Source organism: Melospiza georgiana, chromosome 6, assembly GCF_028018845.1.
Source record: "Melospiza georgiana isolate bMelGeo1 chromosome 6, bMelGeo1.pri, whole genome shotgun sequence".
In the NCBI taxonomy this organism is placed as follows: domain Eukaryota; kingdom Metazoa; phylum Chordata; class Aves; order Passeriformes; family Passerellidae; genus Melospiza; species Melospiza georgiana.
In genome coordinates, this window is record NC_080435.1 from 2,792,491 (window position 1) to 2,812,206 (window position 19,716).

At 42.9% G+C, this 19,716-nt stretch overlaps 2 protein-coding genes across 3 annotated transcripts; both read right to left on the reverse strand.

Moving 5' to 3' along the window:
• Nucleotides 1-251: 251 nt before the first annotated feature.
• On the reverse strand, nucleotides 252-7,268 carry LOC131084311 (disintegrin and metalloproteinase domain-containing protein 21-like). Its single transcript, XM_058025669.1, is given in 4 exon segments — nucleotides 252-2,646; nucleotides 2,648-2,740; nucleotides 4,708-4,742; nucleotides 5,377-7,268. Coding segments are annotated over 4 exon segments (2,553 nt in total). The 5' UTR covers nucleotides 5,407-7,268.
• A 361-nt stretch (nucleotides 7,269-7,629) lies between these two features.
• On the reverse strand, nucleotides 7,630-19,217 carry MED6 (mediator complex subunit 6). 2 transcript variants are annotated; one of them, XM_058026805.1, is made up of 8 exons: nucleotides 19,134-19,217; nucleotides 13,885-14,044; nucleotides 12,785-12,876; nucleotides 10,548-10,630; nucleotides 9,736-9,844; nucleotides 9,167-9,282; nucleotides 8,522-8,549; nucleotides 7,630-8,136 (listed from the first exon to the last, which is right to left on the reverse strand). In XM_058026805.1, the coding sequence occupies exons 1-8, from the start codon at nucleotides 19,153-19,155 to the stop codon at nucleotides 8,009-8,011; spliced, it is 738 nt and encodes a 245-aa protein (XP_057882788.1). In that variant the 5' UTR covers nucleotides 19,156-19,217; the 3' UTR covers nucleotides 7,630-8,008. The 2 variants fall into 2 exon arrangements, with proteins under 2 accessions (XP_057882788.1, XP_057882787.1); XM_058026804.1 differs by lacking the exon at nucleotides 19,134-19,217 and having other exon boundaries at nucleotides 13,885-14,189.
• Between the last annotated feature and the right edge of the window lie 499 nt (nucleotides 19,218-19,716).

The following is a 19,716-nucleotide window of genomic DNA, read 5'->3' on the forward strand; positions in this document are numbered from 1 at the left end:
GTCATCTATCTACACCTGTTTTAAGAAGTTTGCATTTTTACACTGTTGATATGAAGTATAAACACAATACCTGCAGTTTACTTAACTACTCCAGTTTAAGAGCTCAGGGTACAAAGAACAGCATGCCTTACTGCCTGCATTTATTAACTTAAAAGAAAATGTACAGAGGTAAGGTTTACTCTGCATTTAATGATATCACATGAGATTAGAGCTGTTCAGAACCTGCTGAATTATTTTGATGAGTTATCAGATCAGTCTGATAGTTCCTCAATAACATCCCAAGATGCTGGTTTTTTATCTTTGGTGGATTTTAACTCACCAGCAGGCGACTTTTCTTTAGGAACTTCTTTTTTTTTCGGTCTTTGAAACAATTTTCTACGGAATTGGGCTTTTTTCTTCGCAAGCCATCCCTCTATTTTCTGTCTATAATGGATGGAAAGGACTATTCCAACAAAACACACAGAATAAAACCCAAGTAGCGCTAGTCTTACTTTTAGTCTCTCAGCCTTCTTAGGTGGAGGGGGTCCACTGTCAACACTACCTCCATATCCTTCCGATTCACAATATGGAGGAGCCCAGCCATACTCACAGTGACAGTTCTTGTGATTGTTACACACTCCTCTGTCATGACACTTTGTCATGTTGCAGTCGTAGTTCAGCACTGATACACTCATACACGTCCTGTTGATACAAAGCATATCACTACCACATGGTGTGCCATCTTCCACAGCTCCCACATCTGCTCTTGGTACCCCTACGTGATAGTCGAGGCCCCAGCAATTTTTATCTCGAACAGGAGTTTGGACTAGCGTTACATGGTTCTGCAAGAAAGGTATTATGACTATGTTTTCACACTGAATCCTACCACATAAGACATTCTTAGTACTGCATTTTGCAAAATAGATATTGTTACGAATACCACAATTCCCAAACCGGTCACCTTGAGTATTCACTGCTTTAAAGCAATCTAAAGGAGCAACCTTGGCATGTTTGCCAAAGAGACGCCGGCACTTTTCATTGTGGGATGAACATTTTCCTTGATAGCAATAAACACCATCATTGCAAGGAGTTCCATCTTGTAGGTATACATCCAGTGGGCACTGAGGGGAAGTTCCATTGCAATACTCTGGCAGGTCACAGCTGCCAGTACTTGCTCTGCAGAGTGTTCCTGCTGGAAGGACCTTACAGTTCTTGCAGCATCTTCCAGATGCACAGTCTGAACCTGCAGTAAATGTACAGTTTGTGCGGCAACAAGGATCCCTTCGGCAGCTTGCTGCTGAACCACAGTCACATTGCTCTCCACTTTCTACTATTTTATTCCCACAGTATTCACTCATCCCGGTGATGAAACTGCCAGGTGCTGGTGGCTGACGAAGGCATGAAGCACCATTTACAATCAGCTCAAAGTAATCTTTGTAACTGCAGTCACTGAACGAGTCAGTGTCAACATTGTTTTCATACATAATGCAATGCTTGCGTTTGCAATTACAATCCGGTTTATCATGAATCATCCCAAGATTATGGCCCAGCTCATGGACAAATGTGATAGTAACTACAGACACCTTTTTATCAGTGTAGGAAATAACAGCTGCTGCCCAGTGCTTATCACACACTGTCCCTATATATGCCAATCCCAAGCTGCTTCCAAACCACTGATATGCAAATAAGTGAGCAACATCGTGGTACATCCGAGGTAACAGGTTTGACTTTCTCCAGGAGTTAAACGCATTAAGTACCGGGGCAATAGAGTTAGTAATATTTATAATGTTCTTTTCAGTCCAGATCTCCAATCCTATAACAAACAGCCGGATAGAAAGCTGTTTGCACAAAACGTCCCCAGCATTGATGACTTGCATGACGTCCTTCAAGACTTTGGATTTGCTCCTGCCTGACTTTACATACCGCACGTGGTCCACGACCACTGCCATCTTCACATACGTGATGTGCGTCCACCAGTCCCTCAGCTTTTCGTTCTCCCCCGCTGACTTGGGAGCCTTGAACCACGGCAGCACAGCCTTTTGCTGCTGCAGCACCTCCGGCGTCAGTCCGCAGCTGGCTCCCTCGGAGCTGTTGTCTCCCTCCATGCGGTAGAGAATGTGCCGAAAGGCCAGATCATTGGGGACGGGCTCGATCTGGTAGGTATCGTCCTCCACCCAGAGCACGCCGTGGAGGCCCCTGCCGCAGGTGCTGAGGGCCACAAGGGAGCCGGGGCTCCCCACCACGTCGCCCTGGTAGAAGCAGTTGTCCCGTACGAAGGGGTGCTCCTCCCGGCGGGCCCCGTCCCGGCCGTAGGTGACCAGCGTGAAGGGGCGGGAGACCAGGCCCCTCCTGGGCTGCAGGCGCAGCACCCGCGGCCGCCCGCCCACGTTCAGCCAGTAGGAGAGGGCCGGGGCGTCGTCGCCGCGGCGGGGGCTGAGCTGCCGCGGCACCGTCACCCACGCGGTGCGCGGCTCCGCGGGCCGGGCCCCCCGGGCCCCGGGGCACCCCGCCGCGCCCAGCAGCAGCAGAAGCAGGAGCCCCGGCAGAGGCCCCATCGCGGCCGCCGGTACCGGCCGCCCCCGCCCGAGCGGGGATAGAACCTGCAAGGGCCCAGCCCGGGCGGAACCGCCCCGAGGCTCCAACTGCCGTCGTGCCGGCCGGGCCGGGCCCGCTCCCCGGGAAACGGCACCTGCGGCATCGCCGAGCGCTGCCCGGGCGCCTCCAGGCAGCCCACCCTGCTCTTTGAGCCAGAACAGAGGCTCTAGGGAGAAGGAATCAGTAAATTTGCCTCTCACAAACACATTCCCAGTTTCTAATAATCTTAATTTCAAATTTATGGCTATTTCTCCTCCTGAGCAGACATAGCAAGGACAACCCCCAGTTCACCTTCACGTCCCTTGTCACAGATGTTTTTGTTGAGGAAAGGGATCATTTGGGTAGATCACAAGCAGGAAAATCTGTTTAAAAATCTCAAAAGGTTGGGTTTTGCTGTTTTTATTATAGGATAATTTGCAAGTGGACATCAGAAATGGGCTAAGGCTTAAGAGTCAGAAATAAGTAAGTACAGAAATATTCCCTGTGGTGACCTTAGCACATCCCTACTACAGCATACACGCCCTCCAAGAAAAAGATAGAACCAGGGGAGAATTCAATTCACTTCCACTATGTTCTAGAATATAGATGGAAACTAATAGTACCAAGTATAAAATCCTCAACCCTATCTACACCACAGCTGCTACATACCTACAACAATGCACCTTAATTACAAGACAGCACTTATGCAGCAGCCATTTTCCTTACGCAGCAGAGGACACCGTATCCTCTTAAAGACTTGTGATTTCATAGCACTGGAAAGAGAACACTTACAGGTACATCTACCACTGACTACCACCCCCATTTTGGATACAGCTCTGGAAAGACACAACCATAAGAGAGCGATCTGGGTTGTGGTAAGACAGGATGTCCTGCACAACAGAGATATGCACACTGGTTTTCTAGCACATAGTGCTGGGATTCAACATAGCCACAGCTATTACCCTTTAAGAACTCTGTACAACTTTCTTTTCAGCACCGCGAGCGTGTTTGGGATGAAGTCCAACCTGCTATCTTTCTCAGCTGCAGGAGGTGTATCCTTCTACCATCCCATATGGATCTCAGGAATCCTGCTTTTTGTCACCAACTTCTGTGCCCTGGCACAGGCAGCAACACCTAACATTTCAAACTACTGGAGATAGGCACTGCCCCTCCGGAGGCTGGGCAAGAAAGCAAGCAGCAGCTGGCAGAATGCTCAGAACCTCCTTCTGCTGCCTTATGCCCCAGGGTCCTGAGGGGGCTGGAACCTTATGCTGTGCACATGGCAGGCCTAACTAACAGCTGTGGAGATTACCAACTATTGTCCAAAGGTGCTTGATTCTGTGGTTGGCACCTTGCAAACACGGCCAGCATTAGCAGCACAGACCTTGTAATACACTACCTCAGTTTAAAGGAATGAATATAGGATGCCTGCTTCTATTAGGATCCATCTAGGAAGATCTTTCTAGATATCCATCCAAACTCATGACCTATCTATTTTAGCCTTAGATTTATTTTCCTATTGGTTTTAAAATGATATAAACTGTTTCTCGTGAGGTCTTTTATGGGCAGCTAGCTGTTGAATGCTTGTCCACTATTTTTCAATTATCAGTTTGCATTTCAGTATTGAGTATCACATCAGATTATGTCTCTTGAAATAAATATAACTCAGACCACAGTAATGGAAAAATCCTGTTACATAATCTGCGTGCAGTCTGTAGTGCTATTTTTAAATACAAACTTCTGCTGTGCGATCACTGCTTAAGTTCTACAAAAGACCCTACTAAATCACTCAGCCAATTTGCAAGAGCCATGCCTTACCACCCCTTCCATCCCTCGACAAGAACTTGCCTACTACTTACTTTCTCTTTTAATATAAACATAGCTATACAGTTAAAAGTAGAAAATACTCAGGTCTCAAAGTATTAGTTTAAAGCTAATCTCTCCCCTTTGCCTTGTCCCTCCTATTGCTTGTACCCTTCTTGCTCCAAGAACAGCTTGCTCTGGCAAACAGAACATAATGACTGACCAGATGGCATCTAACTTTCTTTCCTAGGAAAGGGCTATCAAAATACCAAGTATGGGGGCAGAGTGGCAAAGAGGAATGTGTGAGACCAACATATAGCCTGGTCAGACCTTACTTAATGAAAAGATGACAGACAGTATTTCTGCTGCACCTGAGATACCATTAGCTTTACACAGTAAACTGAGGCACACAGAGGGCCCCTCTCCTACAATCTGGCTGGATTTTTGCATGCATTTGTACACATACACACACGTACATACAAATATGCATCGCTGTTCATGGGTATGCAAACATTTATATGTACTTTCAGGCTCTGAGGAGAATTGTTTCTGCTAGCGTTCCAGGTATTTTTCAGCTCCTGCTACTCCATGATTTAGGCAAAGTAAAGCCCTTTTGAAGTCTAAATGGTTATTAAATAAGAGCAAAAAGTAGAGATAGTTCTGTTCATCTAAATCTCTCCTTTATACAGAAGAAAGTGATGCACAAACAGATTTCAGAAGTGCTTGCTTCTTTCCCTTTTATCTACAAGCTAGAAATACTGAACATCCTTTGGAAGGACTTTGGACTTCACAGTCAGACTCAATACCAAGAGAGAAAAGGTTTAGATTCTCATGCACTGAAAAACATTACTGACAACAAGAATCTGCTTAACATTTCACCAGTAATATCTGACATAATGTCACTTCAGTAAATTAATATCTCAGCTCACTTAAGTGATGAAATTATTGTTGAATATCTGGTCAGCAAGTAACAGAAGCAGACCTTTCAGTTCCTCATACGGCAAACCTTCAGCACTGGACAGCTACTAGAAATCAACATACTGGTAACATCTCTTACTGTTTTAAAATGTAGTTTGCTTAGGGAAAGATCATTCCCCTGGAAAAGATTGATCACATTCAAATGCTTGTTTCATGAATGGAAGCCATTTGCTATCCTCTCAATAGCTTAGATGCTGGCACTTTAACTCAGACGGGATCAGACCAGGAATCCATCCCTTTTAACGCCCTTTGACACCAGCCAACTCCAGGCATTTCTGCAGAAGACAGAAAGGCTGCTGATATAAATGTGAGGACAGTCTGCCTCTTCATGTTCCACCCTTATCTCTGATCAGCTCAAATTCTGAGCATGGAGCATAATGGTTCAGTCCAAATGTAACTCCAATTCACTTTCATTTACATGTCCCTCTCTTCTTGTACTACAAGACGGAACAAGAGTCCTCTACTTTCCTATTTGTTTTACTATTCAGTTTTACAAATACTTAATATTTGTCTTCCCAGGGCCATCATAGGAGAATCTCTGTCCTACTCATTTTACTGCCCTTAATCAAACCCTTCTATTTTAGGGAAATTCCTTTTCAGACATTGACTTGCACAACACACTTTATTTTGGGTGAAGTCCAGTGACTGATGAATATTTTGCTCATACTATATTGCAGCATGCATTTTTTGCCACAGCTGTATATGCCTTCACCAATAAGCAAGCTTTCTTCTGCTAGTAGTGTTAAATATTTCCTTGGTGCATGAATAGATAATTTTCTCCATTAAAAAAACAAACAAACAAACAAACAAAAAAACCCCAAACCACCCAAAAAACCCCCACCAAAGCACCAAAGAAAAAAACCAAAAAACCCCCACACAACTGAAGCCAAATACCCTAGATCTTCATTAAGTGCAGTCTGTCATTTGTCTTGCTAACTTTTCCCAAATTACATACAGGTTCTCAGCTCATTTAATGGCCATTTCCAAGGACTTTATTCTGGCCATCAACAGCAAGGACTGCTGAGGTGCCTCACCATTCATGTCTTATTTCTGGAAATCCTGCATTTCCTTCATGGGGGTGGATAAGGGAATGGCTTTTGTGCTTCTTCTACTACTTGCTTTCAGAGGCATTTCTATAATACAAGAAAGAATGAAACCCCTTTTGTTCTAAGTATATTCACACCACCTTGTCTGGTTTTGAGCATCCCAGAGTAACTGCTTTCTATATTTTCACTTGATCTGATAGTCACACTATTTTCTTATCTACTTTTATCAACATTTTGAGAAATGGCTGTTCAAACCTGATCCAGGCGTGAAATAAACCTAATACACACTCAAGTACATGAATATATGAATTTCAGATCTGTATCTGCATTAACTGAGAACAGCTATTGGCATATCTGCATCTTTTAACATTTCCACTTTGGATTATATGACAAAACTGACATGGATCTTTCTATCATTCAGTAACAAATAGACCTGACAGGTCTTTCTATCATTCAGTAATAAACAGATCTGACTGGAGAGCTAAGCTACTGAAAAAGAGTGTCTTGTAACCTGAAGATAAATTTGACACAGCTATCTAAGCGTACTTTAGTCTTCCTGCCTATCTACATTTTGGTTGCTGTGTACAAACCTTTTTCTTGTTAACTACAGTTTACTTACTGAAAACAGGTGACAGTTGTGGAAAGAAAGCAAACTATTTCAAGGTTCACTCCATTACTTCAGTGAAAAACCAAAACCAAACTAATAGTAATTTCTTTTCAACAGATGATTTCTAATTTTTCTGAGAAAAAAAAAGGTCTATGTAAGCAATATGCTTAAATAAGTGTATAGATGTCAGTGATGTTTCTCTTCCACTGTCCCATTTCCACGAGTCTGAAAGGCACATGCCTAATAAAGGAACAAGGAAGTGCCAGGAGCACAGAGGAAGAGATGTGATTGATATATTTGAGTTACAGTGGAAAATTAGAAATATAAATAGCTTCACTGAGTGTGCAACATCAAGAAATCTTAGCCTGTTTTGCACCATAAATCTCTCTCCCAAAACACTAACTTGCATAATAAACTATCAGCTTAACCATTAAGTAAAATCCTTGTCCAAGAATATCTAGAAACTGAGACCCTCCTGACATCTAACTACAAGGATTTGAGGGTCCAGTCAGCAAATCTTCTATCTTTATCCCAAGCACACTAGAGGCACAGCAATTTGTAGTGGGTAACCTAACTAAAAAAAAAGCTGCCAGCATATATGATGTATTTTGCTACTAAAAAGGTATGCATTTAAGAAAAGCCTTCCAGCAGCCAGGAATTTTATTTGCCAAGAATTCCAATTCCTTCTTATATACAAAAGTTTTTTTTTCTTTTTACATAGGAAACCTAGACACAAAGGATGCAGGAGTTTGTAAAGTCTTCAGGAGGCTGCTGAACATGTCCATGTAAAAACCATTCTCAGAAGTCAGCATTCAAAATAAGATGATGACTGCCTCCTTTGAGGCATCTCACATCCTGACATTAACATTTGCATGAGAGGTTTCTACAGAAAAAGCTGTTACAGGGATCTCAGTCCCTGAATTATCAGTCTCAGTGGAAGAGCTTAAATATAAAGAAAAGAGAGCAAGAATCCTATGTTTTCTAGGTTCTGACAAATCCAGATGTGCAATAGAATCTTCCTTCACTGGAGTCTCATTCGTTTTTCAGGTGGTCCTTTAGCACCAGTACTCTGAGCATTCTTTACAGTCTCTTTTTCCTCTGTCTTGACAGCTTCAGGGACTGGTTCTGGTTCCTTCTTGATTTGATCCACTAAAGACGTAACAGCAAAAGAAAGTTAAACCTCTGAATTTCATTCCTAAAACACTGTTCAGAGTATTTAGAAAATATTGCTAATGCCACAAAGGCAACATTAATATCAAAGGTGTAAGAATGATAAGCAGAGAATAAATTCATATTTATATCAGTTAAAAGGTGGAAAAGATTGAAGTGATATAGTTCATGCATTTCCTGTTTGGAGGTTGCCTATGATCAACTCAAAGTCTCTACTCTGACCCATTACTTTGCACAATTTGGTAATGCCAGAATTCCAAACCATCTCACAGCAGTAGCAGCAAGAGCTTACATGGCAACTGAAGGATAAGATACTGCATATAGAGTCTATTTTTTCAGTCTTGTGAAAATATTACAGTTTTACCTGGGACAGGCTTTTCTCCAGGCTTTTGCTGTGAGGGAAGAAAAAAAACCAACACATCAGTGGAACCAAAGTTGTAATTCTCAACACTTCCTGCCATTAATTTAGGATTTAAATGCAAGCAACGCACTCTTATATTCAAGAAGTGAGGGTGGAATGGGTCCCTAAATACACTTTAAATAAAATCCAGTTAATATTTTATAACATCCAGTTTTTCCTCTGACAACTGAAAAACATTAAAGACAAAAATATGCAGTTAGCTAGTCTTTCCCAGGAGTGGCTGAGGAGCACTTTTGTGAGACGCTGTAAACCTAATTTCCTTTGCTCCCAAGCAGAAGACTTAGTGGAACAAATGGCTACCAAAGACAATCAGAGGTAACCACAAAAATGTCACAGAATGCCAAGAATTTCCATACTAACTAGTGAGTCTCTAGAACAAGGGTTTTGCCAAGGCCTTAATGACTCCAGTGATTACAAATGGAGATCCTACACACTATTATGAGCCTTCCATGTCAAGTTTGTGATCTAATCCATGTTACTATTGCAGAAATACACAAAATTCCCATTCAGTTTCCCCTGTTTAAATACCTATGTGACTGTCTTTTAAGTTCTAAGTTACAGTAAAACTGTGGCTTTTGAGTGTCATACCTGGACAAATCTGGGTGGAAACTTTTGTCTTAGGTCTAAGAGCAAAGCATCTACTCGTTGTCTTTGGAAAATAGAGCTTGGTTCTTCTTTCTTCTTGGCTTTTGGTTTAGTTTTCTCTGCAAGTCACAGAAATATCAGAGAAAGATATATTAAAATTTATTTTCTCTTAGCACCTCTTTGTTGTATGACAAGTTGATATTTGTCTCTTGTCTGAACTTTTCCTCCATTTTCTTACTGACATAGGTTGTTTTTTTTTGGTGGAAGACAGATTAAGGATGATTCTTACCTCCTGACAAACTGATTTGCTTCTGAAAATGTGTTTTGGTCCCCAGTGGGTTCAAGAGTTGCCCAATTTGTTGACACACAGTTCATTATTGTCATCTCCCACCCAGGCCTCGATGTTCATTCCCACCAGCACAGAAGGGCAAAATTCCTTTTACCTGGTAGAGAGCCCTAACTTACCCTTCAGAAACTTCATCTCACTTGTCCACCATCACTGTGCATTGCCTCAAGCTTTCCCCTACATTCCTTTCCTCTCCCAAAGCATGCAGGAGAAAGAGCAATCATACCTCGTTCTTCCTCGTCTTTGAAATGCCACCAGTAGCCCTTGGATGGGTGATAGCGACAGTAGGACATAGCTTCTTCAAAAGCAGACTGAATTCCATGCACTGCAGTCAGCTTTCAGGACAAGAATGTAAGGCATTGAGTTCACAACTCAGGCAGAAAACACAATGTACATTTTTGAAGATAGGTATTTTAAAATTAACACTCTGTATTCATTTTTGTTCTGAGAAGGGAACTTGGAATATTTAGATTTGGACTCAGAATGTAATTTCTTTAACAGGTTCTCACAAGGCTCTTCTGGAGTGCTTTTATAAACTGACAGAGAAAAACTTGCCAAAACCCAATAATTTACAAGAACAGAAGGAATCAAAATAAACTTGAGTATTTAATTTAAGAAGAAATACCACATCAATTAAAAACACAAGCCTCATTTAAAAATAAATATAATATTAGCTTAACATTAACTTTCCAAAGCAAGCTTCACTGATTATGTATTTAATTACTACTTCATACATATGTCAAATAATTTTAAAATTTTGATTATTCAAACTTCACGTTGTTCTGCCAATTGTGTAGCTTTGCTTATTCTGATCCCTCATCCTTAATGTATCCTAGTTTCTGGGCAATACTGCACTCTCACAAGAACTTGCATTTTCATGTGGGATGCACACAATATTAATCAGTGGGGTTTGTTTTACACCCTTACTACACAAGATCTTTCCTCAGAATAGTGAACGAGATATTTAAACAGCCTGGGGGACAACCAAAAATAAAAACAGATATAAACCAGTATGCATCAAATGCACAGAACACTTACAACTCTGGAGTTAATGACAGATCCCAAGTCAGGTGCTTGATAAATCACTCCAGCAATAATGTAGTAGTCAGCCAATGGCATAACTGTGGGAAGGAAGAGAAGAAAAACGTGTAATCCATTTCAAGCTCTGGCTGAAGACTGTGTATTTGTTGCTGAATTTCAGTCATAGCAGCAACTGAGAAATTGCAGTATTTCTCTTAACACAAAATTTTCTCCTGTTAACCTTTTCCTTCAAGGTGCTTTATTTGTACTTTAGACACAGACTGATAAGGAGAGAAAAAAACAATGTCTGCTTTACAGATAGAAAAGCATGTGCTGTGAAGTCCTGTCCTATTGCAAGCAAATGATTTGCTTCACAGAACTGGGGTTTTCAGAGTACACTAGAGCTACTACTAGTCAAGTGAACTGCTCTGGAAGTAATTCCATTAGCCTTGGCCACCAATAGAAGCCCACTACAATGCAAGATATCATTGTTCTGGACTCAGTTTTCTTTAACTTCTACAATCCTCTCAGCTAGATTTCCCAGACCCAATGGAGTGAAGCACACACAGAGCATGCTTTTCTAAATTAGTAACATTCTGCCAAAAAAGACTACCTTCCAAAGGCATTTGCTAAATCAGATTTGGAACTTCTACTGACCAATCAAAAATTCTTGTTCATTAGAGCTGCAGTGCAGAGGAACATTACAGTTGCCTCTGTAACTCTGCCAAACATTGTTCAATTGAGAAACCATAGCAATGCTCCCAGCTTCACAATCCTAAGGACATTACCTGTGCACATGTGTTCCAGTTCCTCCATCTCTCCTAACAATTCATCCAGTACTTGCATTTTATGAAGCATGGACACCTACTTAAATTAGCAGTCCCAGACAGCTGGGTGCATATTACAGCCAGTACCCACTTCTCCTTGAAAAAAGAAGGATGCTTAGCACTTCTTTACAAATGGAGCAAGACACAGAACTGCAGTTTTATTGTCTCACAGCTCTGTACCAGGGCCTACTCTCCTAGACAGGCAACTCTCCCTAATCATTGATCTAAAGATTTTTCTAATATCACTTCAAAAATCTTTAAGAATTTCAAATATAAATACTTCTGTTTTAAAAACACACAGAAGTCATGAGATAAGCCTGCATCAGTTATATTTGAGTATTCTACACTAGCTATGAACTCTATAATTCTCAGTTTAACATCCCCATTCCCATGTCTCATTTTTGTACCCTCATGAAATAAAACACATGGTAACATCTCAGCGAGGGAACTATGCAACTCAATTAAGGTACCCAGCACAAACTTTACAGTTACAGTGGGAAAACAGTTACGTTCCACCAAACATACATCTGCCTTACAGCATAAGTCTAAACACACATACTGTGGGTAGCTCCAACTCCAGTCTCAATCTGAAAGGTGTCAAAGCCAGAAATTAAGGGCTGTATAATAATTCTATACTCACTTTTAGAAGCTATGTTGAAAATCTCTAATAAAGCATACTAAAGAATCAATCATACATGTTTTCTCAATTTGGAACTGCAATGTAAATAGACTATTATCTGATATAAGCAAATAAAAAACATTACAAGATAAGGCAAAGCCCTGTAAAGACCAAAATGTAGCCTAAACCCCTAACAAAAAGAAGAAATAATTAGCACTAACCCTGCCTTTCTTTCCTACAAAGCTCACTCTGAAATAACCTAAATTATGTTATATGAAGATGTAGTAAACAGATAAGATAATGCAATAACTATTGAAATGTGGCTACATGTTTGATTAATCACACATACACAAACAAACTCAAGGTTAAAAAGGAATAACAAAGCCAGTTGCTTGCAGATGGGGAAAAAAAGCAAAGGTGTTTGATTTAAAAACTGGAAAATAACACTGTAGGAAGGAATGGTGCTGTTACCCCAAGACTCCATCACAAGAAGATATGGACACTCTTGCATGGCCTAACAGATAAATGGAAAGAATGCTTTTAGCAATTTCCCGTAGGAAAATGTAGCACAGGGCAGCCCTCTCTCATTCGCTGTTCCCATTTCCCCACAAGATGGCACTCCCTGCTGCTGGCACACTGCAGGGACTGCTGCAGAAAGGATCTCCCCACCACAAAGCCTCATACCCTCCCAGTTAGACTGGAGATTAAGAGAGAAAAGAGAGCAGAAATGCTTAGACACAATTTAGGAACTGATAAAAACAACGGACTGATTTGGCTGCTCAACAGGGGCAAGAAGCGAGCGACGGTACCTTGTGTTGGAGATTGCCTTTGCTGCTTTCGGATAATGAACAGAATGGGCTCCTGAGCATGGAGAAGGATGTACTCCACTCCAACCATCTGGCTGAGAAAGAAACAACCAGAGTCAGCATTTTCCTCCAAGTAAAATCTGTAGGACATGAAGAGTGACTAAAGGGCCGGGCAATAAACCAACAAAGTTCTGATGCTTTGAAAGCTCTTTATAATGTGCAGTAAATAAAGGCAAAGGATTTTCCTGACCTATCAAACCCTAGGTGCATAGACAAACAGAATTATACTGTGACACAACACAAGTAGAATATATCAGCAACAGATAAATAGCAAGAAAGTTAACAATCTATCATCATGGAGATGTCATTTAAATACAGCCACAAAGAACTGGTGTGTGATGTGACCATCTGTGTGTCTGATGTAAAGGCCTCTCTGCAATCACACTGAGCACAAGTGACTTTACCAATGGACTTCTAGCTCTGATTGCAAACTCCCCATCATATTGTGGAGTCTTTAAATAGTTCTCAAACAACTTGCTTGTGCTCAGCATAGCAGATGGGGAACTGAAAAGAAAGTTAACTTGCACATGCAATCTCAATACACAACCATATGCGATCAGTTTATTTACAACACTCACTGCTCTTATTATCCACACTAAAAAGCCAGCTCTTTGGAGGAATTATGTACTAATTATGGCACACAGCCAGCAGTACATGGAAACACAAACTATTTATGAACTCAAAGTATCCCCTAACATAAACTCTATTCACTGCAGAAAAAACATTTAACTGCATTACACTACTCAGGTGCTGTTGAGGAGGGAGAATGAGAGAAGACAGCTTTTCTATGTCAGAGAAATATCTAAAGGGTTTACTGGAATCTCAAAAGATACACAGAATCCTTCAAGCTTAACACCTCCTTGAGACAGCAGAAGAAGAAGTAGAAAACATCCAAATACAGAAAAAGCTGGCCTTGCTGGAAAGTGGTGGGACTAAAAACAGAGCAGAATGAGCTTTCCAGCATGCTTCCATTCATCCACCAAAGCCTCTGAACAGAGGGACAAGGGATACTGCACATCAACCAGATGCAAATTACAACTTACTTCAAATGGTCCAGGGTCATCCTCTGCATTTTGACGACTTCATTGTTACATGTTCGGTCATAGAAAGGGTTACTTCGCTCTGAGAAATAGTCCAACACACTCCCATTGTTTAATATTGGAATCCAGGAGCTGTCAACCCAGGAAATCCCCAACAGATTATCTGGGAAAATAAATCTACATTGAGTATCAAAGCAGTCAAAACTACTACAAATACATCCAAGAGTAAATTGACAGCAGTTAACAATTACAGCAGAGAAAGGAGATGGAACACAAACACACCAGTTAAGAAGAAAGAAGAATTTCATAGAGTTCAAATAATAATTGATAACCTTTAATCTTCTGCAGGTTTCTTAGCAGTATACAAAAAACAAACAAAACAAAAAAACCCCCAACACAACCCAAAAAACAACAGCAAACACAAAGATGCTATTTTTGGGCAGATGCTTCCCAGTAACCTTGAACAAGAGAGATTCTAGTCCTGACTATAAAATTAATCTGCCAAATTGCCTACAGCAAATTCCTCGTTCCATAACTCAGTGGATATTACAAGTATCAAACTACTGAACACTAACAATTATATAAAAAAGCAAGTTTTTAAAATGAACATACTTTATAAGCTACAAGGCATAATAGGCCAGTTAAATTCTTACAGATTTAGGGAAATATGAATTAAAGCCCCTGCATTTTGTTATCACGCTGCAGCAAAATGTTCTTCAGGCACATCAAAGAAACCAGTGCCAACAACCAGTTCCACGGGCAACACATTTGCTAACACTGGAGATGCAGGAGGAACCTTGGGAAAAAACTCTGAAATTACTGATGTTAAATCACAGCAGCAGCAAACAGGAATTTCCTAGACACAAGAAAGTAGGAAGAGACATGCATTGTTTAGATTAAAAAAACCCCTAAGTGATGAGAAATTATTGAAGACTGACTGAAGATCTCAAATTCCCTCCTCACAGGAATCACTCCCTAAAGTTCACGCATTATATGCATACCCTGAACTCCCAGTTATCATTCCAATGAGAATATTTTATTTTACTTCTGTGACAATTCAGCATGCTTAAGGATCATCAGATCACTTTCAAAAATGTCAGCTCATACACTACTAGCAGCTTCTCCGAGGAAGCGTTATAAAGCAACACTAGTGCTTAGCAAACCAGGGAAAATGCAACAGAAATAGCTACATGTAAACCATTTTTCCTTGCTAATGTCAGAATTTTTAGCCGAACTGTTTCATGCAAGGCAGGGAAAGGGATGGAGAAGTCTAGAGACATTCAAGTTATTTCACATATACTATTCTCTCTCCTCACTACAGAAAAGGAAATCTCAGAAACACAGCACTAAGATCCCTTATTAAGCACCCAAGTCGTGGTAATGCTCTTTATTCCAAACACCATTCAAATCCAAAAGAGCTCGCTTTTCAAAAAATCTTAAAATCTTAAGTACTTGCATTCTTCTCATAATAAGCTCTCATATTACACTTCAAATACAAACTTTCTTTGTTTGTATGATTAACAATACCTGTATTTCTCAGAGGATTGTCAGGTGAGCTTTAGAGATATATATATTTATATATATAGCTATCATGCAGTATATAGACTGATAAATGTATTGTCAAATGGAATATAAAGTTGGATTCTAACACTCAATTATCCACAGCTGCTTAGTGCCAGTATTTATAATTGCCTTTGTAACTAGCAAGATTGCTCTCTTAACTATTCTTGGGAAGAGGAGAGGAAGAATAAAACAATGAACCTGGCATAGCTGTCATACTGAAGGGTGTACTGTTTATTTTGGGTATAAGAAAGGATGGCGTTGCTGCTTCCCTGTTCCTTTCAGAAATAGGACATCTTGTGCAAAGCATTTCTTGTGGAATTTGCATCACAGATACAAAAGTAAAGTGCTTGTGACAATACTGCCAATCTGTCATGATTTTCAAGGCAATTTGGAAGACAAGCCAGCAATCCATGGCAAAAAAGAAGAGTAATTCACACAATGTGCTGAACCTGGCCTTATCGGCTAGGCAGCCCAGCACTGTGCTCTGACAAAGCAAGAGGAACAGTAAAGTAGCCTGACAGGGTACTGGGTTTGCCTGACCAGGTTTGGTAGGGAGAGTTACAGGGGTGGCTTCAGTGAGAAGCTGCTGGAAGCTCCCCCATGTGCTACAGAGACAAGCACAGACCATAAGGTGCTGTCCCCCTCAGTGGAGCAGAGATGCAGCTGCAGCCCCTGGAGCAGGGGATGCCCGAGGGAGGATGTCACCTCATGGGAAGCCACGCTGGTGCAGGCTCCCGACAGGACCTCTGGTCCCTTGGACAGAGGAGGCCAAGCTGGAGCAGCTTTGCTGGCAGGACTTGTGACCCTCTGTTGTTCACATTTCTCCCAATGCCGAGCACAACACAAGCCAGGCCAAGCAGCCCCACGAGCTGCCAGGTCGTGTTCACCTGGCAAAGTTTAGCCTCAAAGCTGGCCCAGAGGGTAAGGCAGGTCAGAGGCCATGCTCACTGTGACACAATGGGCGCTCGTCCATCCTGACCCAGCTTTGGGTGCTGCAGAAATCTTGGTAATTTTGGAAAAGCCAGGGATTGCCTGTGTAACCAAGATAACCATCCTGCACAGAAGGTCCTTAAAAACTGTGAGCAGGTTGGTTTAAGTGCTGAATATTGATCGGCATTATTACTTCTGCCAATTTCAGACACCAAGATGGATTACACAAAATTTCTTGATGACCTGTATTTTAGACCACACATGGCCTGATTTCAAAAATTTGTGGAGATAAAATATTTTAATACTCTTGGATTGGTGAAAATGCACTTGTTGTAGTTTCAGTAATACCTATTTTGAATTTAAATGATAGTCCCACATGATGGTAGGCCCAAAGGGATACACAGCAAAATTACACAATTTTTCAGAGCTGCAAAATTCTGGATTTTTCATCACTAGTTTTGATGTGTCATGCAGAGAAATCTGGGATAGTTTTTCGTAGGTAGACCCATTGATCATCCAACACTCTACCTTAATTTCTAACCTTACCATTCCCCCCAAATTCAGGGAACATTATTATCAGCTTCACCCCTATCCGAGTCCCATTCATTTTTTAAGTCTACATCACTTAATCAAAGTGGCTAGGCTTAAATCTGCTTTACTGGAATGTCTCAGCTTTTGGAAACTGTCATGTTGACTAATACCCTAACTGGGGGAGTTATGCAGGCTATATTCAATACCTGTTTACAGTGAAGAAGAAGAGAATGGTACTAAAGAAGGTGAAAGGAGAGCAATAGGCAGGGGGCACTGGGGTCTGAAAGGGCTCCCACCCTTTGGCCTGAATCAATGTACTCTTGGCAGGCAGGAAGGGACAATTAGATGTAAACATCACCTCTGACTATGAGGGGACTGGTGGAAAACATCAAGGCATTCTTGGCAGACCTCATAGCTCCAGTACAACCAGAAAATGGAACAGACTTCTGATCAACAGCAGAGCCACACATTCAGTCATAAAGAGAGGCAAGGCCATGCTTCGTAAAGTTACAATACAGACTGCTGGGGCAATGGGAAAAAGGGTTTTATGGCCATTTTTACAGCTCATGGTCTGTCCCAATTGGACATATTAAACTGACTCATGAGTTTCTATATGCTACAATGTCCTCTTCTACTGTCAGGACAAGACTTACCATGCAAGCTGAATGCTCAAGTAACTTTTTCTGAGCACTGTGTATAGCTATGCATCTCACAGAAAAAGGCATGGAAAGCTCAAATCTGCTTACCAATGAACCAGACCTCAAAGGAACCTGAAAAGGACATCCTGGACACAGTACTGTTTGCTGCTCAGAGTATCAATATGAACCTAATACCTGTAAAGAAGCCTTGTTCTCAGACATATAGGCTGGTACAGTATTTAAGAGCAGTCAATCAGATACCTCAACTCTTTTGTGCAGATGTGCTTCTTCTACCAGGTTAAAAAGCCCATTTGGGAACAACAGCATTGGAGAAATTAATGGAGGACTGTCTCCTGTGGGAGGGATCCCACCATGGAGCAGTGAAGGCTGTCAAGAGTTCTCCTGGTGAGGAGGACAGAGTGACAGTGTCAACACGTATGAACTGATCACAACCCCATTCCCTGTTCACCTTTGCTGCTTGGGGGAGAGAAGTCAGAGAATTTGAGAGTGAAGATAAGCCCAGGAAGAAGGGAGTGGTGGAGGTGTCTGTAAGATATCTACTTAGTATTTTGAACTATATTAGATAAAAGACTTTGAGGGAGCCTAAATTATCTGCAGTAAGACAGAAGGCTCTCACATCAGCTAACAACCTAATACAGCACTCCTCCATTAATTGTCTACATAGTTCCTTTGTGTAATCTCAAATAAGGCAGTCAGAAAAACACACAGGACTACACATAACCATCAAGAATTTGAAGACAAAAAAGGAGAAAACATCTGGGGCATTATCAAAACTGACCCTTCATGAGATTTTCCTAAATACCTGCTCTCATTCATTCTCTGAGACTCCACCACACATGCTTCTGATGTTATTCCATCCAGAAACTCTTATGGAGAAAAATAACTTCCTTTCCTGTGGCCTCTGAACCCCCACTTCTCTGAAAGCTCAAATTCTTCACAACAATTTAACTTCTACCTTGTTTACAACATAAATACTCTTTAATACCTCAGTCAAGTATCACTTCTTTAAAACATAATCTCTCTTAATTCATATCCCTGATTCCACACCTCCACACCCAAATGTGCTTTTTGTTACTTCAGCTTTCTTTCACACTTTCCTAACACCTGGCCTGCCTCACCACATCCACCAGAAGTGCTCTTAAGATTACCAGCCCCACTCGCTGCTCCGGTCCTGTGCAGGTCCCACACACACGCCAGGGCTTCCCACTTTCTCCCACACTTCAGAGCGGGAACTCTCTTTTTTAGCTGCTCCCTTACGTCGCCATCTCACTGCAGGACCTCTTTATCCCCCCTGAAAAGGCAGAGTCTACCACAAGGGAGCTTGTTTTCCCCAGGCGGCCCTGAGCACATGCTCGCAGCCTTCCGCGCATCCAAGAAAGCTGCTTTTTGGGCAGCTTCACCGCCCGGCCGTTCCAGCTTCCAAGGACCGTCACACCACCACACCGACTCCCTCCTGCGGCCGCCCCGCGGAGGGCTCTGCCCCGCGGGCGGAGCTGAGCTCAGGCCGGCGAGCAGAGCCCCGAAGCCGCGGGGTGCGAGCCCCGAGCGCCGCCCGAGCCCCGGGCCTACCTCGGATGTCAACAGCCGCCATGGCCGCGCGGAGCACGTCCGGAACGGGGCAGGGCGGGACGGCGCGCAGGAAGCGGCCTTGGAGCGGGGAGGCGGGGCCGGCGGGAGGCGGGGCCGGCGGGAGGCGGGGCCGGCGGGAGCGGAGGCGGGGCCGGCAGGGCGGGCGGGGCCGGCGGGAGGGGCGGCGGGGCCGGCGGGAGCGGAGGCGGTGCCGGCGGGAGGCGGTGCCGGCGGGAGGCGGTGCCGGCGGGAGGCGGGGCCGGCGGGAGCGGAGGCGGGGCCGGCGGGGCCGGCGGGAGCGGAGGCGGGGCCGGCGGGAGCGGAGGCGGGGCCGGCGGGAGCGGCGGCGGGGCCGGCAGGGCGGGCGGGGAGGCGGCGGCCATGTGCCCGGAGAACGCCCCTCGTCCCGACCCTTGGTCGCTGGCCAGAGAAACACCTCCTTGGAGCGAAGGGTTGTGCGGGCGCGGCGTCCTACCACAAGTAATAGTGAGCTGCGCTTCGCCTGAGTGGTGCATAACGACGGCGCCAGTGCCGAAAATTGATATGCTCGTTCGGAGCTGTTTGTTCAAAAGGGGAGATACCA